The sequence below is a fragment of the Camelus bactrianus genome, chromosome 11 (assembly GCF_048773025.1).
Source record: "Camelus bactrianus isolate YW-2024 breed Bactrian camel chromosome 11, ASM4877302v1, whole genome shotgun sequence".
NCBI classification, from domain to species: Eukaryota; Metazoa; Chordata; class Mammalia; order Artiodactyla; family Camelidae; genus Camelus; species Camelus bactrianus.
Window position 1 is genome coordinate 16,078,792 of NC_133549.1, and position 24,328 is coordinate 16,103,119.

The following is a 24,328-nucleotide window of genomic DNA, read 5'->3' on the forward strand; positions in this document are numbered from 1 at the left end:
CCAACTTTGATTCTGTTTATTTCTTTTTCTTGTCTGATTGCTGTGACTAGGACTTACAAGACTATGTTGAATAAAAGTTGCAAGAGTGGGCATTCTAGTCTTGTTCCTGATCTCAGTGGAAATGCTTTCAGCTTTTCACTGTTGAGTATGATGTTAACTGTTAGTTTGTCATATATGGCCTTTCTAATGTTGAGGTATGTTCCCTCTTGGTTTGCTTCCTGGAGAGTTTTCGTTATAAATAAAAGTTGAATTTTATCAAAAGCTTTTTCTACATCTATTGAGATGGTCACATGGTTTTTATTCTTCAGTTTGTTAATTTAGTGTATCACATTGATTGATTTGCAGATATTGAAAAATCCTTGCATCCCTTGGATAAATCCCACTTAATCATTGTGTATGATCCCTTTAATCTAATGTTGGATTCTATTTACTAGTATTGTGTTGAGGATTTTTGCATCTGTGTTCATCAGTAATATTGATCTGTAATTTTCTTTTTTTTTAAGGGGGGAATATATTTGGTTTTGGTATCGGTGTGATGCTGGACTCATAGAATGAGTTTGGATGTGTTTCTTCCTCTGTAATTTTTTGAAATAATTTCAGAAGGATAGCTGTTAACTTTTCTTTAAATGTTTGGTAAAATTCACCTGTAAAGCCATCTGGTCCTGGAATTTGTTCATTGGGAGTTTTTAAATTACTGATTCAATTTCAGTACTGGTAATTGGTTGCTTCATATTTTCTATTTCTTGCTGATTCAGTCTTGGGAGATTGTACCATTGTAAGAATTTGTCCATTTCTTCTAGATTGTCCATTTTATTGATGTATAGTTGTTGTAGTAGTCTCTTATGGTCCTTTGTATTCCTGTGTTGTCAGTTGTAACTTCTCCTTTTTCATTGCTGATTTTATTATTTTGGGCCCTCTCCCTTTTTTTTCTTCATGCATCTGACTAAAGGTTTATCAATTTTGTTTATCTTTTCAAAGAACTAGCTTTTAGTTTTGTTGACCTTTTCTATTGTCTTTATTTTCTATTTATTTCTGCTCTAATCTTTATGATTTCTTTCACTTTATGAGCTTTGGATTTTGTTTGTTCTTTTTTCTCTAGTTCCTTTAGGTGTAATGTTAGGTTGTTTATTTGAGATTTTTCTTGTTTCCTGAGATACACTTGTATCACTATAAACTTTCCTCTTAGAACTGCTTTTGGTGTGTCCCATAGGTTTTGGATCAGGATAGACAGCCTAGAAGTAAACCCACACACAAATGGTGGCTGACAGGGGTTGGGGTGAGGAGGAAATGGAGAGTCACTAATCAGCAGGTATGAAATTTCAGTTGAACAAGATGAATAAGTGCTAGAGACCTGCTGTACAGCACAGTACTCATAGTTGACAGTAACATATTGTTCACTAAAAATTTCATTAAGAATGAAGATCTCAAGTTATGTGCTGTCACCACAATAGAGTAAAACAAAAATAAATTGTCCAGCTGTCTACATTGAGGGCTAGAAAAAGATGATAAGATTAAAAACAATGTAATGGGAGGGAAGAAAATAAAGATAAGAGCACATACAAAATAAAAGAAAAATTTTACTTGTGATGAGAACACTTAAGATTTACTCTGTTAACAACTTTCATGTGCAACACACAGCAGTGCTGATTTTATTTATCATGCTAAACATTACATCTCTAGTCCTTATTCATTTTATAACTTGAATTTTGTACCTTTTGACCACCTTTATCCAATTCTTTTACCTCCAACCCCTGATTCTGGTAACTGTAAATCTGATCTCTTTTTCTGTGAATTTTTTGCTTGTTTGTTTTTTGAAGTGTAACTGACTTACAACACGATATTTGTTCCCAGTGCACAACACAATGATTTGATATTTCTGTATGTTATGCAATAATAGCTGTGGTAAGTCTAGTCAACATTTGTCCCCACACAGAGATACTGCATGGTTATTGACTGTATTCCCCACACTGACACTTCATACCCATAACTCATTTATTTTGCAATGGGAAGTTTGCACTTCTTAATTTGGGTGTGTGTGTGTGTGTGTGTGTGTATACACACACACACACACACACACACAAAGCAATAGGACTCAGCCATTAAAAAAAAAGAGTAAAATAATGCCATATTTAGCAACATGGATGGACCTGGAGATTGTCATACTAAGTGAAGTAAGCCAGAAAGAGAAAGAAAACTATCATATGATATCACTTATATGTGGAATCTAAAAAAAATTAGACAAATGAACTTATTTACAAAGCAGAAACAGACTCATAGACATAGAAGACAAACTTGTAGTTGCCAGGGGGAAAGGAGGGGTAGAGGGATAAATTAGGAGATCAAGTTTTGCAGATACTAACTATTATATATAAAATAGATAAACAACAAGATCCTACTGTATAACACAGGGAATTATATTCAGTACCTTGTAATAGCCAATAATGAAGACGAATATGAAAAGGAATATATATATATTATATATATATATATATATATTATATATATATATATATGAATCACTATACTGTACACCAGAAATTATCACAACATTGTAAGCTGATTATACTTCAATTAAAAAGTTACCAGTCTAAATATGCATTGAATATGTCAAAGTAGCTTTTTAAATAAAACAACATTTAATAAAACATTGATTATAGTGAGAAAAATCAACACACCTTACTTAGAAATGACAAGCTCATGTAGATTTTTTAAAGACAAGTTTTAAATTACCCAATTAAAAAGTAATTAACAAAGGCAAAAATATAACATGTTTTGTAATCGCAAGCTGAAGAAGTTTTTTTAGAGCATGATCTAAATTCTGAAAGCCATAAATGAAAAGTTTTGAAATTTTTAACTATACAAAAATCTAAATTTCTATATGGCAAATCAAAAAAGAGACTGGGAGAAATAATTCTCAACACATAAAACAGAAAAAGAATGAACACTTATTTGATATAAAGAGTTCTAAAAATCTGATAAGAAATACATAAAACCCCAATATAAAAAGGGAAAATATATAGCTTTTTCATGAAATTAAAAGTTAAAATAGCTAATAAATGAATGAGTTCCTGACAAACTTCTTTACTGCTCAGAGAAATGCAAATTGGAGTAATGAGTTAGCATTTTCTCACTTATCAGTAACTGACAGCATCCCGGTCAGGAGAAGATATGTAGAAATTAGCACTATTCTACCACTATAGAAGGATTTTAAAGTACTTCACCCTTTATAGGGGCAATTTTATATGTCTATTCACATCTTAAGTCTGCAGACCCAATGATCTAACACTCCACTCCCACAGAACTATCTTACGAGAGTGTATGCATGTCTGGGGATTTCTAGTCAAGACAATGGAGTAGTAGGACCACGAGTCTCTCCTCATGACTACAATGACACCACAAATGACTCCTAAACAACCATTGAAAAAAAGACTGGAACCAAATAAAAAAGATCTTCTGTAACTGGAAACAAAGAGGGAACCACAGTAGGATGGAAGGAGGGCCATGCTTGTGATATGATCAAGCCCCATACCCCTGGGTGGGTGACCCACAAGCTGAAGAGTAATTAAGTTGCAGAGGCCATCCCACGGAAGTGAGAGTTCTGAGCCCCACGTCAGGCTCCCCAGCCTGGGGTTCTGGCCTTGGGAGGAGGAGACCCCAGGACATCTGGTTTTGAAGGCCAGCAGGGCTTAACTTCAGGAGTCCCATGGGAGTGGGGGAAACAGAGACTTCATTCTCTTGGAAGGTGTACACAGAAACTAACTTGTGCTGGGTCCAAGGGCAGAGGCAGTGATTTCATAAGAACCTGGGCCAGACCTACCTGCTGGTTTTGGAAGGTCTCCTGGGGAGGTAGGGCATGGCTGCACTGACCCAAGGGACATAAAAGCTCTAGACAGACATTCCAGGAGTGTTCTTCTATATGAGCTTTCCTGGAGGCTGACATCTTGATTGGATCATTAGCACCAAGAACTAACCCCACCCAATGGCCTATATAGGCTTAAGGGCTGGGAAGCCTCAGGCCAAACAATATACTGGGTGGGAACACAGCCCCACCCATCATAGACTTCTAAGCCACAAACACCTCTAGACATGACCCTACCCACCAAAGGTCCAGGACAAAGCTTCACCAAGCAGCGGGCAGCCACTTGCTCCTCCTGCCAGGAAACCTGCATAAGCCTCTAGTCCAGCCTCATCTGTCAGGGGGCAAATGCCAGAAATAAGAAAACAACAATCCCAAAGCCTGTGGAAGGAATCCACAAACACAGGCCACACTTTACACTGGGACTGGCTGGACACTGGCCCTTGGGTGACAAGAGAGGAGTGCAGTGCTGGGATGCACAGGACATCTTCCACAGAGGGCCACCTCTCCAAGGTCAAGAAACGTAACTAACCTACCTAAAAATACAGCTAGAAAGATAGACAATATGAGGCAGCAGAGGAATATCTCTCAGGCCAAGGCACAAGATAAAATCCCAGAAGAACTAAGTGAAGAGGAGATAGGCAATTTATCTGAGAAAGGGTTTAAAGTAATGATGTCAAAGATGTTCAGAGAACTCAAGAGGAGTATAGATGCACAGAGTGAAGTTTTTAGCAGAGTTGGGAAATGTAAAGAACACCCACACAAAGCTGAAGAATAAAATCACTGAAATGAATAGCACACTAGAAGGAACCAAGAAAAGACTAAATGAGGCAGAAAAACAGATTAGTGAGCTAGAAGACAGATTAGTGGAAATCACTACTGCAGAACAGAAAGAATAAAAAAGAATGAAAAGAAATAAGGATCGTTTAAGAGAACTGTGGGACAACATGAAGCGCACTAATATTCACATTATAGAGGTCCCAGAAAGAGAAGAGAGAAAGGATCTGAGAAAAATTTTGGTGAGATAACCAAAAACTTCCCCAACTTGGGAGAGGACACAGTTACCCAAGTCCAGGAAGTGCAGAGAGTTCAACTCAAAGAGGAACACACCAAGGCAAATAGTAATCAAATTGAAAACAATTAAGGACAAGGAGAAAATATTAAAATTAGCAGGAGAAAAGCAACAAATAACATACAAGGGAACTCCCACAGGTTATCAGCTGATTTTTCAGCAGAAACGCTACAGGCCAGAAGTCAGTGGCAAGATATACTTCAAGTGATGAAAGGGAAAAACTTACAATCAAGAACACTCTATCCAGCAAGGCTCTTGTCCAGATTTTATGGAGGAATCAAAAGCTTTGCAGATAAACAAAAGCTAAAAGATTTCAGCACCACCAAACCAGCTTTACAACAAATGTTAAAGGAACTTCTCTAGTCATCAAACTATAAGAAAAGAGAACAAAAAGAAGAAAGGGGTGGGGGAAGACCTACAAAAGATTGCTCTAGCAGTTTGGGGTCTTTTATGGCCTATATAAACTTTGGAATTGTTTTTTCTAGTTCTGTGAAAAATATCATGAGAATTTTGACAGAGGTTGCATTGGATCTGTAGATTGCTTTCGGCAGTACAGCCATTTTGATAATGTTGAGTCTTCCACTCCAAGAGCACAAGATATCTTTCCATTTCTTTGTATCATCTTCAATTTCCTTCATCAATGTTTTACATTTTTCAGAGTATAGGTAACCTCTATGTTTAAGTTTATTTCTAGTTATTTTGTTATTTTTGAGGCAATGGAAATGTTTATGCTAGTTATAAAATTCTGGTTTTTGAAATGAAAAAGAAAAAAAGTGATTGAAGGGCCACAAATGGCAAAACATCTTTCTTTCTTATGGGTGAGTTGTACCCCATTACATATATATGCTGCATCCTCTTCATCCATTCATCTGTTGATGTGCACTTAGGATGCTTCCATGTCTTGACAATAATAAAGAATGTTGCTGTTAATAGTCGGTGGACGTATCTTTTTGAATTAATTCTTATTTTGTGGTTGGCTTTATTCCTTTGATAACCACATAAGTTTAAAAAGCTAAAGCTCTAAACATTCTTAGAAACAGTGAACAGTACATGTATGTAAATTTAAAAATATGTGCCACAAAAAAAGAAAATATATGCGTGTCTGAACAAAAATACATCTATAAGAGTATCATTGCAGCACTTTTTGTAATAGAAAAAAGTTAGGGGAAACTATTCATCAAATCAAAATAGACAAATTATAAAATATTCATGAAAGAAATATTTTCCAGTCATTAAAAAGTATGATGAAGAGTTGTAGATTCCAACTCAAAAACTACATACCTGTTATATAATTATTGCTAAGTAAATTAAGTCATTTTGTGATTGCTGTGATACAATTCTCTGGGAGAAAGTGTGTGTGTGTGTGTGTAAGTTTAAAAAATTTGGAAGAATACCCAGGAGATTGTTAACCATAGCAGGGTACACACTATTAACTGATAATCTAACATCCATTTCCTATCACTTTCTTCTTTGAATAAATCCATTTACAAAGTCTGAAAAAGCTAAATACCCACTTTCCAACCTCTTTTGCAGTTAGAAGTGGCCATGTTCTAACCAATAATAAAAGCAACTTCAGGTTTCTTGAAAGTTTTTTGGAAAGCTCTTGAAATAAGAGCTGACAAAGGAGTTAAGGGAGAAACAAAAGAAGAACTTCCAGCATGGTGGACTAAGAACCTCTGAAAATGTGCTTTCCATAAGGGGGACGAAAACACTACCAAACTGTCAAAATAAAGACAAATGAACACAGCCTTGGAGCACTGACGGGCATCATCAAGTATATCTACATATGCATAATAGAAGTACCAGAAGGAGAGAAAAGAAGAAGGGGACAGGAAAACTATTAGAAGAAATAATTGCCGAAAACCTCCAATTTGATGAAAAACATTCATCTACGTATGCAAGAAGCTTAACAACTCCAAATAAAATAAACTCAAGGAGAGCCAAGCCTACACACATCATAGTCACACTGTCAGAAGACAGACAAAGAGGAAACCCTGGAAGCAGCAAGAGAAAGTGAGCCCCATGGATAAGCAATCTTCCATAAAAAGAAGAGTTGATTTCTCCTCAGAAACAACGGAGGCCAGAGGCAGTGAGATGACATATTCAAAGCACATAAAGAAAAAATACAGTTGACCCTCCAAGCAGTCAAAAATTCAGGTATAACTTATAGTTTGCCTATAAGGTACACTTGGTTCCTCCATATCAGCAGCTCCACATTTGAGAACTCAACCAACTGCACATCTTGTAGCACTACTATATTTGCTATTTTTAAAAATTAAATCCATGGTGTTCAAGGGTCAACTGTTCTTCGACCAAGAATTCTATATCCAGAAAGGCAATCTTCCCTGAGATTAAGACATTCTCAGATAAATACAAATTGAGAGAATTTACCACTAGCAGTCTTGTCTTAAAGAAATACTAAAGGGAGTCCTGATTCAGGTAATTCAAATTCACATGACAAAATAGAGCACAAGACTAAAAGCAACTACATAAATAAACACAAAAGGCAGCGTAAGTGTATTTTCACTTGTAGCTCATTCTATCTAGTTTAATACACAGCTGCATAAATCAATAATTACAAAAGTGTCAATAGGCTTATAATATATAAAGATGTCATTTACATGACAAAAATTACACAAAAGAGGGAGAGAAAACAAAGCTATATTGGGGTAAACTTTGTATACTACTGAAATTAAGTCAGTATTAATATAGACTAAATCATTTTAAGTTAAGATGTTCATTATAATCTCTAGGGCAACCAAGAAGAAAATAACTCATAATTAATATACTATAATAATATAAAACTTATGTTATATTATAATACATTAGTTATATTATAAAGTGATATAATCTATATGAATATATAGCTTAAAAAAGAATGGAATTAAAACAGCACACTTGAAAATATCTGTTTCACACACACACACACACACACAAATAGAGGAATGGAGGACCAAAAAAGACATGACACACAGAAAACTAATAGCAAAATGGTAGATGTAAATCCTACTTTACCAGCAATTTTATTAAATGTAAATGGACTACACACTCAAATCAAAGGCAGAGATTGGCAGAATGGATTTTTTTAATGACTTACTCATGCTATCTATAAGACATTCATTTTAGATCCAAAGACACCAGAAGGTTGAAAGTAAAAAGGTAGAAAAAGACACTATGCAAACAGTAAAACCAAAAAGAAGTGGAGTGCTATAGTAATATCAGACAAAATAGACTCTATGCCAAAAAGTATTGCTGGAGATGAAAAGGCATTTTGTTATGATGAAAGAACCAATCCATCAGGAAGCTACAACAATTATGAATATACAGGTATCTAACAGTAGTCTCAAAATTTAGATTAATCAGAAACTCAGAGAATTAAAAGAGAAATAGACAATTTGACAATGCTAGCTAGAGACTTCAGTTCTCCTCTTTCCTTGAAGTGTGTACAGAACAACCAGGCAAAACATCAACAAGGAAATAGAAGACTTGACCAACACCGAAACCCAATCAGGTTTAACAGTCATCTGAAGGCCACGTTACCCATCGCAGCTGCACGCACATTCTTCTCAAGGGCACGTGGAACGCTCTCCAGGATAGACTGTGGATTAGGCCGTAACCTATGGTCTCAGTAAATGTAAAGGGGTTGAATTCATACAAGGTATATTCTCTGACCACAGTAGAATGAAACTGAATATCAGTAACAGAAGGAAATTTTGAAAAGTAAAAAAAATCTGTGAGACTTAAACAATACAATTCTAAATAACCAGTGGATCAAAGAAGAAATCATGAAGCAAATTAGAAAATGCTTTTTAGTAAATGAGATTGAAAACACAACATATGAAAACATATGAGATGCAGCTAAAGTACTGCTTAGAGGAAAATTTATACCTATAATGTTTATACCGTTTATACCTATAAATGCCTATAATAAAAAAGAAGAAAGATAGCAAATCAATAATCTAATCTTCCACCATAATAAAGTAGGAAAAAAGAGCAAAGCAAACCCAAAGCAAGCAGAAGGCAAGTATAATAAACACTAGAGTAGAAATCAATCAAATAGGAAAAGAAAAACAATAGAAAAAAATTTAAGCCAAAATTCATTCTTGGAGAACATTTTTAAACTGAATATGGCTAGAATGACCAGGAAAAAAAGAAAGATGATTCAAATCCCTAAAATCAGGAATGAAAGTGGGAGCATCATTAATGACCTTATTATACAGATTATACCAAAATCACCCGTATGCCAACAAAATATATAGCCTAGAAGAAAGGGACAAATTCTTAGGAAAGAAGCTAATTTCCAGATCAACTACCAAAACAGACTTAAAAAGAGATAGAAAATCTTAACATACCCATGACAAGTTAAGAGACTGAATTAGTAACCAAGCCTGCCAGCAAGGAGCGTTCCAAGGTCACATGACTTTAATGGTGAATTCAATTAAATGTTTAAAGAAAAATTAATACCAATCCTTCACAAACACTTCCCAGTTCATTTTAAGAGGCTGTATTACCCTGATACCAGAACCAGATACAGATAACGTGAGAAAAACATGTCTTAAGCATACACACTCAAAAATTCTCAACCAAATACTAGCTAACCAAATCCAGCAACACATTTAAAAAGAGTTATATGCCATGATCAAATAAGATTTAGCCCAGGAATATTAAGCTGACGTAACATACAAAAATCAATCAATCTAAAGCACAGTATTTATAAAATGAAAGACCAAAGCAGTATGATCATCTCAATAGATGCAAAAATAGCTTTTGACAAAATTCAACACCTTTTTATAATAAAAGCACTAAACAAATTAAGAATATGTGGCAACTTCCTCAAACTGTTAAAGGGCAACATGAAAAACTCACAGGTAACATTATAGTCAAGGTGAAAGGCTGAACACCTTGTCCCTAAGATCAGGGCAAGACAGGAATGCCAACTCTCGCCTCTTCTGCTCAACATAGTCCTGGAGGTACCAGAGCATTTAGGCAAGAAAAAGAAATGAAAGACATTCAGATTGGAAACAAAGAAGTAAAACTATGTCTATTGGTGGATGATGTGATCTTGTATGTAAAACTCCTAAGGGATCTACAAAAACTAATAGAACTAAATGAGTTCACAAGGTTGCCAGATGCAAGGTCAATACACAAAATTCAGTGTATTTCTCTATACTACCAAAGAGCTATCCAAAAGTGAAATTAAGAGCATAATTACGTTTACATTATCATCAAGAAATACTTAGGAATAAGTATTAACAAAAGAAGTATAAAATTTGAACACTGAAAACTTTAACACACCATTGAAGTAAATTAAAGATCTAAATAAATGGAAATCCACCTTTGTGGATCAGAAGACTTAATACTGTAATATTGTTACGTTGATGTTATGGTGTGTCAACACCCCCTCCAAATCCTAACCCTCAGAACCTCAGAATGTGACTGTACTTGGAGATAGGGCCTTTAAAGAGGTAATTAAGTTAAAAGTAGGCATTAGGGTGGTTCCTAATGTAATCTCACCGGTGTCCTTACAAGAAAAGGAGATTGGGGCACACAGAGACACCAGGGGTGCCAGTGCACAGAGGAAAGGCCATGTGAAGAGGCAGCAAAAGGGCGGCTGTCTGAAAGCCAAGGAGAAAGACCTCAGAAGAAGCCAAATCTGCTGACATCTTGATCTTAGACTTAACCTCCAGAGCCCGAGAAATAAATTTCTGTTGTTCATGCCACCAGTCCATGGTGCTTTGCTGTGGCAGCCTTAGCAAACTGTTACAGATGCCCATGATCCCAGACTGACAGACAGATTTATTTCAATCCCTATCAGAATCCCAGTTGTCTTTTTTTGCAGATATTGAGAAGCTAATACTAAAATTCATACAGAAATGAAAGGAATTCAGAATAGCTTTTAAAAAAAATCTTTAAAAAGAAGAACTAACTTGAAGGACTCACTTCTTGAATTAAAAGCTTAATACAAAGCTACAGTTGTCAAGACATGTGGACTGGTCTAAGGACAGACATATAGAGCAATGGAATAGAGTTGAGAGTCCAGAAATAAACCCTCATATCTGTGGTCAATTCATCTTCAGCAGAAGTCCAAGACTGCTGGCACTCCTGGGGCTTTCTGCATTGCTGAAATAGTCTTTTCAGCAAATGGTGTTGGGACAACAGGGTATCCACGTGCAGAAGAATTATATTGGACCCCATCTCATACTGCATACAAAACTTAACTCAAAATGGATCATAGACTTAGAAGAAAACCTGAGAGAAAATCTTTGTGACCTGAGATTAGGCAGTGATTTCCTACATGCAAACCAAAAGAACAATGACAAAAGAAAAAATAGATCAATTGGACTCCATCAAAATTGCAACCTTTTGTGCCTCAGAGGACATCAACAGGGAAGTAAAAAGACCAACCACCAAATGGCAAAAATACTTGCAGATTCTGTATCTGACAGGGCCTTGTAACCAGAGTAAACCGTCTGGGTGCAGCTTCTCTGAAACACATTTCCTCCGAGTTGTCACTGTCCATGGTTTTCCTCCACAATGCACCCTCTGTGCCGTTAGAAGCATTGCTCTGCAGCTTTTAAAAAGGGGTTTCTACTCTTCTCCCAGGGCTTTATCTCGAGTTGCTGCCAGCAATTCTGCCAGTGTTGGAGGTGTGGCTTCTCCCCAGGGCACGGGAAGTTGTTTCAGGTACATTCCAACCAAGACACTTGTTTGCATTTGCTTTTAAATGTATGCGAAAGACTGATGCACAGAATCAAAGTAAGTGCAAAAGAAATCCTTTATTAGGTATAAAACAAAATCAGAAATAATAAAAAAGGAATTGGCAGCATTTTGTCTTTCTTAATGGGACTTAAAATAGGGAAACTATTGCTGCAGGTAGAGTCTGGGCCCCACTTCTTGCTTCATCCAGTTCTGCGTTGTTTGATTTGTTACAAGGAGCATGCCTTACTTTCCAAATTGAGATTATCTTTCTAACCTTTATGAACAATTATTTAACTTCAATAAGTCCTCTCCATATTGTTTAACTAGTGAGTTCTATCAAAATTTCAAAATCCAGACAATTCCCTGACAATTTAAAGTATCCCAGACAATAGAAAAAATGGAGAAAATTTCAATTGTTGCTAGAGTTAGTACAATTCTTATAGAGGAACACAATAAAAACACAAGAATCTGAATCCCAATTTAATCTATGGATATAGATGCAAAACTAAAACTATAATTAATAGGTTGGACCCAACAGCATAAAAAGAGCATCACTCCGTGAAAATCTTGGCTGTGACATGGAGCTGTAACACTGCTCTTATACGAAACAGTGTTTTCATCCAGCATCATGCCAGCAGATTTGAGGAGAAAAATCCTAGGATTGTCTCAGTTACAAGATACTTCATTATCTTAACACTCATCTCTGCTTAATACTCTCTGTTAACTACTGAAAGAAGAAAACTGCCCCAATATGATTGTCTCTTTGCCACAACCACCAGCAACAGACTTGATGGAGAGGTACCCCATTCCTGCCAGGCACAAGACCAGGCCACCTCTGTCATCCCAACTAGTCAACATTATGCAAGAAGGTCCAAGCAACTGAATATGATGCCAGGCAAATAAAAAGGCCTTGCTTCAGAAAGGAAGTACTCAAAAGTGTCATTATTTTCAAAAGATGTCTGTTCCTGCATTTAGAATTTGATGCTGTTTGGACATCCAACAGCATTTTGACAGAGGACCTAGAATAGTGGGACCTGGACCCAGAGCACAGCTGTACCTGGGAGGTCCAGGCTTACATGCACCTGCCCCCAGGCCCCTCCCCAGGACGCACCTGCTCAGAGAAGCTGCCGGGGTAGTCATTCTGAGCCAATGGGAGCCTCAGGGCCTGCTCTGCCTCTCATGTCCTGCCCTCGCCCCACCAGTCAAGGCTTGAACCGGAGCCCCAGGGAAGGCCGACCCTGCCTGTCCCTCCAGCAGCAGCAGGGGTACAGAGCAGCAAGAGAGATGCTGTGTGGGCCCCGCTGTCTGTCTGGCAGGCCTGGCAGGGCAGAAGGGGGCAGAGGGTCAATTTGGTTCAGTCTGCATCCTGGGGGATGGGCCCTGCAACCCACACCAGCCCCTGGAAGGGGAAGTCAAGAGCACATGCAGCTTGGCAGAGCCTGCAGCCCACCAGCTCATGGGGCACAATACACCACAAGGGAGGAAGGACCCCCCAACTCCTGCCGAGGTCAGTGGTTAGCACAGGCGAGCTAACAAGTCGAACACCAGTAACAGGGCTGCATTTCAGTTAGTCAGGGGCCTGCCGTGTTGCCAGTAAACTCGGAGGGAAAGTGGGTTAAAGTTCAGGGTGTGGAGGGTAGCCTTGTTTTTATATAAGTCAAAATACAGAAGGTGACTTTTGTTCTTTTCACTTTCCTTCATATTTTCTATTATACACAGAGATTAGTTTTATAAAAGTATGAAATTAGAAACTATAAATTAAGACCTTCCCTACGTCACCAGGTAGAAGACAGAACGAAAAGCATTCTCTTTGTTTAACCACACACACAAAAAACTCTGTAAAATGCCCAGAAACATCCCAACAGAAAGTGGATGCAAGGGTGTGTGAGGGAGACGTAAACAGCTTGGAGCTCTGTGGTGCCCTGGACAACCTAAGGTAAGACATTTTAAAACATGAAGTCTACCCAAATTAGCTTATTGATTTAAACAAACAATACAAATATTAGTGTATTTTTTTTTAGAATTTGGCAAAATTATTCTAAACAGTTATCCTCTAATTTGATACAAGAAAGATATTTTTTTTATAACCAGAGACTCATCTTTTCAAAATTGGTCAACTCTTTCTTCTTTTCTCCTCCACTGAATTTGCCAGTTGATTTGACAAAGTGGAATGAAACTCAGATGCTGAGTTGTCTTTCTGTGGCTGTAAGTTTGGCTGATGGTGACTGAGTACTGCTGGGGCTGCTCAGAGGTTGAGACTTGCCCCAGGAGATCTGCCATGGAGACCGTCAGCACATAGCTGATGCTGCCTTACATAAGCCCGAGCCCAAACAAACCCATGTAAACATGACCTTACTCTTCCTTGTCCACCTAGTGTCAAGGGAGGACAGTCCCCCACCTTATGTTCTGACCTGTGGGCTGCGGGAAGTGCCTTGGATGCCCTGTTTACTGACATTGATGCAGGTGTCAGCAGCCCATGTTTGCAGAGCCCAGGCATGGCCAGGTGGGTGGGTGCCTGGATGGAGTTCCACTGCAGGGATCAGCCTTTGAAATGACAGCCAACAGCAGCTAATAATAAACTAATACCTTGGACCAGAGAAAAAGGAAGGTGGCATTCTTTGGCTGGTCACCCTCCTTCTCAAGGGTGCAGTATAAGAGCTTGGCCCCTCCACAGGGCCATGCCCACGAGTCAGCAGACACTCAGAAGGCACCATGGCTGTCTTGGGCATCACGATCGCTCTGCTGGTGTGGATGGCCACCCTGCTGCTCATCTCCATCTGGAAGCACATCTACAGCAGCTGGAAACTGCCCCCTGGCCCTTTCCCACTGCCCATCATTGGGAATCTTTTCCAGCTGGATATTAAGGATATTCCCAAATCCTTAACCAGGGTAAGAGAAATGCTGTTGATATGAATTCGGGAATTAGATACAACATGTATGCATTCAACTCACTCTCAGACAAGTTGCTATTCAACAGCAGCTTGTTATGAGTTAATTGAATTAACAGTAGCATCCAAGAGTGATACTCGGCGTATTCAGCCTGTGGTACAACTTGGGCACGGAGCTCAGGGGGCCTTGGCCGTGGCTGGCCTCAGAGGCCCCTGCTTGAGCAGAGGCTTAATTGCCTTGTTGTTGAATGTCATCAGGCCAGTGTGGCTGGGGCTGGTGCTTTTGCCACTACGATGCAAGCAGGTGCACACGGGCTGGATGTCAACCTGGAGCTCTCTGCAGATGCCAAAGGACAGGGTGAAAAATGAAGTGTTTGACCAGCCAGACTGGTACCTCCCACTGGACTGCTGTGAACAGTGACTGAACTAACAAATCTAAAGACTAAATGAGTTGATGAATCTATTAAATGAGCTAATAAAAGAATGCCATAGGGCACAGAGCCCCTAGGAAGGTGTGAGCTTCGTGCAGCGTGGAGGCGGACCAGCTCACAGACCTCGGGTTGGTCCAGCTGCAGGACCTCCTACACCGCCCTAGGGTCCAGAACCTTGGCTGGGGACAGCAGAGAGCGGGGGTGATGCGGCGGACGTGTGCATTTCCGAAGTTTTACCCTGTCCCAAAGGCCTCAGGGCAGACGGGAGGAACCGGCCTGCCCAGTTCCTCGCGTTGGGTGGTAGGGGACTTACGGGTCCCCGGTGTGCATGCGCTGGGATCGCGCTTCCTGCAGAAGCAGCCTCTGTGGGGAGGATCTTCCCCAGATCCCTCTGGGTCCCCGGGTAGACAACAGTGACCTTGAAGTTCAGTTTAAAGCACGAGTTTCCCCGCCAAGGCCGCGGTGGCCTCACTGGCAGCCCACTGGTCTCCGCAGCTGGCAGAGCGGTTCGGGCCAGTGTTCACGCTGTACCTGGGCTCGCGGCGCATCGTGGTCCTGCATGGCTACAAGGCTGTCAAGGAGGTCCTGCTGGACTACAAGAACGAGTTTTCTGGCAGAGGAGATAACCCGGCATTCCAGGTGCACAAGAACAAAGGTGCGTCCTACTTAGCTGGGCTGGTGAACGGAGGGGCAGTTACTCGAATGGCAGTAACAGCGCACTAAAGAGAAAGGCGAGGCGATCCTCAGGCAACTCAGATCACGGTTGGGGGGATCTCGCAGTCAGCCATTGCTCCGTGCGTTTGGGTGAAAGGGACTTGTGAGGCTTGTGCCCAGAGTGAACAAGACCTGGAGCACCCACCCTCTGAGCAGCAGGACAGACATGCTTACAGAGAAATAGGGCAGAGGGAGCCGCTTCTGACAGATGGGCTGTGCCTCCCCTCGGCAGACCTTCCCGCTTCTCCAGGCCTTCAGTCTCTCCTGGGTGTTGGGGCTCCATGCACTGAGGTCCCCTCACCTACGGTGGGCCCTGTTTCCCCGTGAGGCTTTGTTCCCCGCAGCTCTGCCCTCTGGTCTCCTCAGTGCACACTCCCTGGCCCCTTCCACCCCTGCTTGTCTGCCCTGTGTCCCAGGTCAGCAACTTGGGAGGTTGGAGCTGCCTGAGGCTTGGCCAGGCTGATGAGCGTCTCTCCCCTGAGTTCCCCAAGGGCTGCCATGCACGTACCCAGTGTCTACTCAGCCGGTGATGCAGTGTCCTCAGGAATCCTCCTGACCCAAGACCCCAAACTCAGTCCCGCCTGAGCATCCAGCCTAGCGAACGGCCCCGGTAAATGGGCCTCCTCGCTGATACCCTCCTCGCGCCCACCCACCCATCAGTGTCACGCTGCCTGCCTGCCGGCCCCCCCCATGGCAGCCACCTTGGCTCACATCCTCTCCTCCCACCTCTGCTTCGCACCTGCCCCGCAAGCCGTCCAGGCCCCCTTCAGGGGTAGAATGAAGGCCTCCTCCGCCTCACCGCTCAGGCCTGGCCAGGCTTCCTTCCTCAGGTCTCTGCAAACACGCAGAAGGGCACCAAGCTCAGGTCTTCCCAGATCCCCAGGTCTGCATGGTCTGGGAGCCCTGTGACCTCAGATTTTAGAGAGGACACTTCCTTGAAGCCCCAGAGTGCGAGTTGAGGTGTTTATCATGTGAGGGTCAAATATCGTTGAAAACAGAGAGGCTCTGAGGAAATTGGCCAGTAGACCGGAGCAAGGCAGGAGGTTAGGAGGCGCCTAACGCCGAGGAAGGCCCTCCAGAGCCCGAACCCGGTTCTGTCCCTGGGCCGGTCGGGGTGGGCCCACAGTCCCTCCCCGCAGAGCGCAGGGTGCCCAGCGCGCCTGCCCCTCTCTCCCCTGAGGAGTGCTGGCAGTGATGGCTCTGCTTAGAATCATTTTCTTGCTTAGGAATCATTTTCAACAATGGACCGACCTGGAGGGACACCCGGAGGCTTTCCCTGACCGTCCTCCGTGACCTCGGGATGGGGAAACGGGGCAACGAGGAGCGGATCCAGAGGGAGGTCCCCTTCCTGCTGGAGGCACTCAGGAAGACCCAGGGTACGTACAGCTGCCCACGGGCAGCCCGGCCTGGGCCCCCGGGCACCTGACAACCAGGGCAGCTCCAGGCACATGGGGAGGCTGTGTTCCCCACAGGTGCCATTGCACAAGTCGGTTCCTCCCCAGTCTCAGGGAGCGGGCGTGTCCTGATCACCCGAAAAGTAGAAATTTTCCACCCACAGTCACCACCTCCCATGAAGCACTGCAGGGCTAGGGCATCCCCACAGGCATTGGAAACGTCCCTCCTGCCACACTCAGGAGCTGGTCACTCTGATGGCACTCCTGTTTTCCAGGCCAGCCCTTTGACCCCACCTTCGTCATTGGCTTCGCGCCCTACAATGTCATCTCCGACATCCTCTTCCACAAGCACTCTGACTACAGTGATAAGACGGGCCTGAGGCTGATGTATCTGTTCAACGAGAACTTCTACCTGCTCAGCACGCCCTGGATCCAGGTGAGGTGCCTTCCTCCTCCCTCCCTCCCGTCGGCACCCGTCCATGGTTCACTGCAGGACAAGGATGAGAAGCAACACTGGGTCGTAGGAACAGACAGGCACGCAAGACTAGGCAGCCGGAACGCTCCTTCCGGAGTCTTCCATGGGGTCCGCTGCGCCCCTTTGCTGACCTCAGAACACTTACTGTTTCACTTTAAAAAAAAATAAGACTCTATGTCTTTAATTAATTAATTAATTAATTATTTTTGGTGGGGGTAGGTAATTAGGTTTACTTATTTTTAGAGGAGGTACTGGGAATTGAACCCAGGACCTCATGTATGCTAAGCGTGCACTCTACTGCATGAGCTATACCCTCCCCTCTACTGTTTCACTCTTGAAAATTGGTCCCCACCAGATACATGGTAGGACCTGTGCCTGTGTGTTCATGCTCCCACCACAGAACCTGCTCGGCCTCATGAGTGGTGCCCAAAAGATACTGTCAGCCAAAATACTCTTAATAGTACAATCATGACAGCCATAAATCAGGTTTGGAGAATGTTATCAGCCAGGTACACAAAATGCTGTTGCAGCCAGAGAAAAATTTATAGTCAGAAAATTCTCTCTCTCCCCCTCTAGCTTTATAATAATTTCTCAAGCTGTCTACAATACCTGCCAGGAAGCCATAGAAAACTATTAAAAAATGTGTCCGAAATAAAAGATTATGCTTCAGCAAGAGTGAAGGAACACCAGGAGTCACTGGACCCCAGCTGCCCCCAAGACTTCATAGACAGCCTGCTGGTGGAAATGGAGAAGGTACCATTCTGACACACAACTTCCCGACCAGGCGAGGCTGAGCGCTTGGCTGTTACGCAAGAGGTTTGCGTCTGAGGGTGCACATTTCAGATTTATCTTATGACATGCACTGCTGGTGTCCATCCTGCCTATGTGGGGCATATTCTGAAGCTCTTAGTTTTACACAAATCCACTGGCTTCAGCACGGTCACCATACCATCTTCCACGCATGTCTAGACACAGCCAGCCTACCTACCCGTCCTCACACCACTGTGCCGTCCACTGCCCTGGCCAGCCAGGTGGTCTCTCTTGAGGGGGCCGTCAGGGGGCTGTGGGATGGAGGACCCTCCCACTGGCTCCTGCCAGGCCATGCTTCTTAACCATTTCTGATCAGCTGACTCTTGACTGTGTCTCCTCTAGGGAGAGGCCCTCGGTGTTCCTTGTTAGCACATCACCCCCACTTTGTGCATGACTTCAAGGGGGCCAGGCCTTCCTAGCACCACCTCCCTGCAGCCCCTTTGGACCCCCACCTGGAGGGGCAGGCGTCTCCTCTTTCCTTGGCATCACGTGTGTCTCCAGACCCGCACGTGAGCTCCACACCTGGTTTCCCTGGGTCACTGCCCCGGGTTGTCTGAGACTCTTCTCCATCAGTTGGGCCCCCTCTGCTGCCCGTCCACCATGTCCAGCTTCCCAGTGATTTCCCTGCCTCCTGGGACCTAAAGGCACCAGCTGTGTGGGTGGAGAGAGGTCAAGGGCAGCCCCTGCAGAGGTCCCAGAGCTCAGCCCTGGGCTGCTGGAGGTCGTGGCCCAGGGCCAGGGAGAGTCCTGCCCCCTAGGGTGGCTGTCAGTGCCATAGAAGGAGCACGGACCCCGCAGCCGGGCCGGGGGCACAGTCCTGCCCATGGCCGGTTTTCTGGGGGCCTTAGTTCCCCAACTGTGTGGTGCAGATGATCGTGTCTGCACAGGATGGGCTCCCTGTGGAGCTGGCAGGGCCACCAGGTTCCCTTCTGCTGAGGGACACAGGGCCCCTTTCTCCTCCACCTGAAGGCGTCTCCTTGCTGAGCCCCCGCGTGTCTCTGACGTCTGCAGGGAAAGCACAGTGCACAGCCTGTGCACACCTCGGAGGGCATCGCCGTGACCGTCGCTGACCTGCTCTTCGCAGGGACGGAGACCACCAGCACCACCCTGAGATATGGGCTCCTGATTCTCATGAAACACCCGGAGGTCGAAGGTAGGACGTGGAGCGGGCAGGGGCCGCCCGGCCGCCAGCCTGGAGAACTTAGGCCTCAGCTTCCCGCCTGCAGCACAGGGACGCGGGGCTGGCACTGCGTGTCTGCGGCAGGGGGGACACGGGACCACTGGGCGAAGGCTTTGGGGACGTGCTCTCCTACACAGCAGGCCCCGGGCTCTCAGCCCGCCCACACCCACTGACACACCCTGCCGGCAGGAAGGCAGGCTTATCAAGAGTGGAGAAGTGCAATGCCGTCTGCATCCGCTCCATGACGACCTGTGCATGACAGGAAAAACTTCCACATCGCCCCAGAGTAGGACCTGGTCTTCCAGGCAGAGCAGGGAGGGAGGAGGGCCGGGGCAAGGCCTCCTGGCATGTCTCACCCGACTGGAAGAGTGGGGAGCAGAAGGAGGAACCCCAGGGAAAAGCACTGCGGGGCTGCCACTTCCCTCCCAGGGCCCCTCCCCAGCACCTGGGCCATGTGCAGTCAGGGTGCCCTGCAGGGGGTCAGGTCTGGCTTCTGGGGCCCCATGTGCAGAGCCTCAGGCACCGGAAGCACCAACTGGGCCCAGTGGAGGGGATGTGAGGGCACCTATGCCAACAGGCCAAGGAAAGAGGGAAAAGAGTGCCCCCTGCACCAGAGTCCCAGCCTAGAGCCCCCCTCACTGGGCCAGGGTGCCCCCCGCACCAGAGCCCTGGCCTGCAGCGCCCCCCTTCACTGGCCTGGGCAGAGCTGGGAGGGTCCCTGCTCCAAGGAGCTTCTCCTCACCTTGCTTGCTGCTGCCGGTAATGATTTGGCCCCTCTGGCCAGGCTTGGGGATGGACCCTTCAATACACGGCATTCTTGAGGGCTGACATTAAAGGGCGTGAGGTCGTGTCCACAGGAACACAGATGCAGGGTCAGACCTGGTGCATCGACTCCAAAGCCTCTGCCTTTTTTATCAGCTGGAAAGGGAAGGGTAAAGGAGCCAAAGACCATGGGGCGAAGCCTCCACGGGTCTGTGGCAGCTCTAAGGGAGCTTCTGACCACTCTGTACCATGGGAGCTAGACTCAGAGATTGCTTTACATGATTAATTATGAGGGAATTCCAATACAGAGGAAAAGACAGAAAATAAATATGACTGACACCCACACACCCATTGCCAAACTTAGTGTGTGTCAGCACTTCGCAGTGCTGGCTTCAGAGCTCTTGAACAGAAAGCAGGCTGCAGAACCAGCGAGGCCCCCCCTGCCTCCCTGCCTTCCCCCACCCCCAGACTCAGCAGTGTCCCCAGTCGGCTGCCAAACTTAGTGTGTGTCAGTGCTTTGCAGCGCTGGCTTCAGAGCTCTTGAACAGAAAGCAGGTTGCAGAACCCCCTTGCCTCCCTGCCTTCCCCACCCACCCCCCAAACTCAGCAGTGTCCCCAGACGGCTGCATAGCACTCTGGGGTATGACCCTTACATCCACCATTCACCAAGTACCAGCAGAAATCCGTATTGTTATATGTGCTTAAATTTTTACTCAGTTACCATAGTGAACATGGCTTTGCAGTTCTCTCAACATGTCTCAAACCCAGAGAGGCCACGTGGCTGCCCGGGGCTGCCCAAGGGCCTCCAGACTCCTGTCTCCCAGAGCACTCCAAGCAGCTCACGGTGCATGTGTTTCCATTTGCCTCCATCCTCTTCAGAAGCATGCAACCAACCAGCCTGGGGCCCAAATCCATACAGAGATCTCCCTCCAACTAGAAATCCCCAAGACCCTTTTTTATTGTCTCCTCCTGGCATAAAGCCCAGAAATGGATTAGCTGTGACCAGTCAAGACAGTGAGGCCACAGATAAATCATGAGGTCAATGCTGTGGACTGTACACAGCCTCGTGGAGCTTAGCTCTTCCTGACGTGTGCAGGTGACTTACCCAGTAACTGACACCCACAAGCACCTGCTGGGTGGGTGGGTTGGGGTGTAGAAGTGGAGCTAGCCTGGAGTTACTGCGTCTATTCCATGCATATGTTGGCAGAGAAGCTTCATGAAGAAATTGACAGGGTGATCGGGCCGAGCCGAGTCCCTGCTATCAAGGACAGGCTAGACATGCCCTACCTGGATGCCGTGGTGCACGAGATTCAGCGATTCATCGACCTCTTGCCCTCCAACCTGCTCCACGAAGCCACCCAGGACACAGTGTTCAGAGGATACGTCATCCCCAAGGTCAGATGTGGGCAAGTGCGCGCCCTGAGCCCCAGCCTACGCGCTTGTCAGCTGGGCTGCCAGGGAGCAGGATGGGGGGCTGGGCCAGCCTTCCTGCCCTGCAGAGTGCCACGCCCCCGCAGTCCTCACGGGGCCCTGGTGAGACCGCAGAAGCGGAGGCACTCTGGAAAAGGGGCTCCTCAGTCAATGCTGGGGGTGGCCACACACCCCAACACCAGAGACAAAAGCAACAGTTACACCCAGCCCCGGATGGGTGACTTGGGGGTCGCTCCTCCAGGAAGACGAGAGAGGAGCGCTCTCGCAGCTGACTGATTCTGCCTGCTCTCAGGCAAGCAGCTTCCCCAGCTGGAAACATGCTGTCTTGTCTAATGAGAAACAGCCTTCTCCATGGGGGCTTCCGGATGAAAGCCTGTGCTGTGTTAGCCTGACCGACCAAGATGGCCTTACTTCCTCCCAGGGCACGCTCGTGATTCCGACACTGGACTCCGTCTTGTATGACAACCAAGAATTCCCCGAGCCAGAGAAGTTTAAGCCAGAGCACTTTCTGAACGAACATGGGAAGTTCAAGTACAGTGACTATTTCAAGCCATTTTCCGCAGGTGAGGCGCGCTCGGAGGTGGCACCTCCCCCGGGGACTTGTCCCCAGTCCCTGTCCTGTGTTCCACCTGTCGTCTGCATCGGTCCCTGATTTCTGTCCCGGTGACCCATGCGTTCGTCCCCTTTCAGAGAGGCTATGTGGCATCTGCTCACCAGACGTCCTGGAAGTGAGCTGAGGATGAGTTATTAGTTATTTTTTCTGCAGAATGCTTCATGCTGGAACTATCTATTTAATAGAACTTAGTGAAAATCTTTCCAAACAACGTTACCTAATTCTCCATAATACTAAAAAAGGGCTACTAAACATAGTATAACATTTGCTTCCCTGGACTCATCATAGGACCATCCAGCCTCCCCTGACCTGTGATTCAGTGTCCCCCCACCGCCAGGCCCTTGGCCGCCTTCCTGGGGCCTTCCTTCGGGCGTGGGTGTGGGGAAGACCATGCAACCAGCTCGGTATCTTTAACCCCCAACACTAGAGCATCAGCTTCCACCCGGGGCCCCACTTCCTCCCTGTAGGACGTCGGGCTGGGCACTGGGTGGGGACCACTCTCCCACCTTAGCCAGGAGGCTGTGTGAAGGTGCTCCCTGATCACAGCTGGCACTGTTACTGTTGCACTGGAATCCATTCTGGGCTCCCCTTCAACAGGCAGGCAGGGTTAATTCTGCTTGAGGGGGCAGCTTGCCCCAGCATCCCCCCACCCCATCTCCCCTGCTGTCCACCTGGCAGGGTCTCAGCAGTGCTCTTGCCCTCCAGGAAAGCGAGTGTGCGTTGGAGAAGGCCTGGCGCGCATGGAATTGTTTCTGTTCTTGGCCGCCATCTTGCAGCATTTTAACTTGAAGTCTCTCGTTGACCCCAAGGATATTGACCTCAGCCCCATTGCGACTGGGTTTGCCAAGATTCCCCCCCGTTACAAATTCTGTGTCATTCCCCGCTCTCAAGCGTGAGGCACACGCGCTCTGAAGACCCCCGGGCACTTGATGCTGCCTGGCGGCTTCCTGCCCCACACCGTCCCCTCCGGTGGGCAGCCAGGGCTCCACAGGGGATCAGCTGGGCCAGGGAGGCTGCTTCCGAGTCACATTCTTCAGACAGAATTTGAAAGCAAAATCCAAAAAAAATTGTGTCAAACTAATTAAACTGAATAAAGTGAACTGTGACTTCATTTCAGTTTGTGTGGGAGTTCCTGGAAGCCATGATGAGTTAAGACCATGTCACTGTGGGTTCAACTAAACTCTTCTGAAAAGTAGAACCACCCAGTCACCAAGTCAGCATCTCTTACAAAGCATTCACAAAAGGAATACCGGTGCTGTTTTGTAGTCTGGAAAAAAATTATAATATACCTTTGGAGGGTTTGTTAGCCAGCCAAACATGTTCCCTGCGAGTTTCCCTGCAACAGGAAGTGGTCCCTTTGGCTCCCCAAGAGCGTCATCCCGCACTGCATTGGTTGAATTGTGTCTGAAAAGTCAACACAGGCATCTGTTATTATCTTTAACATTAAAGTGAGATTTTGTATCTGGAGGGGGAAGCCCTAAGCACATGGGGACGTTGTGTGGGATGAGGCAGAAACGGGGAATCATCGGTCAGTACGTGGAATAAACCTCAATGTTGTGAAACAGAAGGGGAATTTGGAACAAGTGGGCAAACACCAGGAAACCCACCCTTTGTGCCTACTTCTCAGTCAGTAAGGTCAGAGTGCTGGAAGCCGCTCCCCACAGCAGAGGATGAGGGCTGAGCGGGCCAGCTGTGCAGAGCTTCCGTACACTGTGCAAAAGCCCCAAAAGTCCCTTGCATGTGTTTCTTAATGAAATGAGTAGCTTCACGGCCAGCAGTGCAGCGTCTTCCAACCTCTCACAGACCGAGCCTCCTGCAGCTCCCTTATGTGGACCCTCGGTCACAGTGAGCTCGCCCAGATAGCCCAGGTTACTGTCCCCTTCCTAGGATCCTTAACTTTATCACACACACAGAGTCACATCGACCATGCAAGGTGATGTATTCACTGGTTCTGGGGTCAGGGTGTGGCTGTCACCGGGTGCGACGCTCTGCTGACCACATCT

At 45.4% G+C, this 24,328-nt stretch overlaps 1 protein-coding gene across 1 annotated transcript; it reads left to right on the plus strand.

The window, feature by feature from the left end:
* The first annotated feature begins 14,258 nt into the window (after positions 1-14,258).
* Positions 14,259-23,436, plus strand: CYP2E1 (cytochrome P450 family 2 subfamily E member 1). Its single transcript, XM_074373303.1, has 9 exons — positions 14,259-14,516; positions 15,442-15,601; positions 16,887-17,036; positions 17,330-17,490; positions 18,106-18,282; positions 19,351-19,492; positions 21,489-21,676; positions 22,134-22,275; positions 23,031-23,436. Exons 1-9 carry the CDS (start codon positions 14,340-14,342, stop codon positions 23,219-23,221), a joined length of 1,488 nt encoding a protein of 495 aa, XP_074229404.1. The 5' UTR covers positions 14,259-14,339; the 3' UTR covers positions 23,222-23,436.
* The last annotated feature ends 892 nt before the right edge of the window (positions 23,437-24,328 follow it).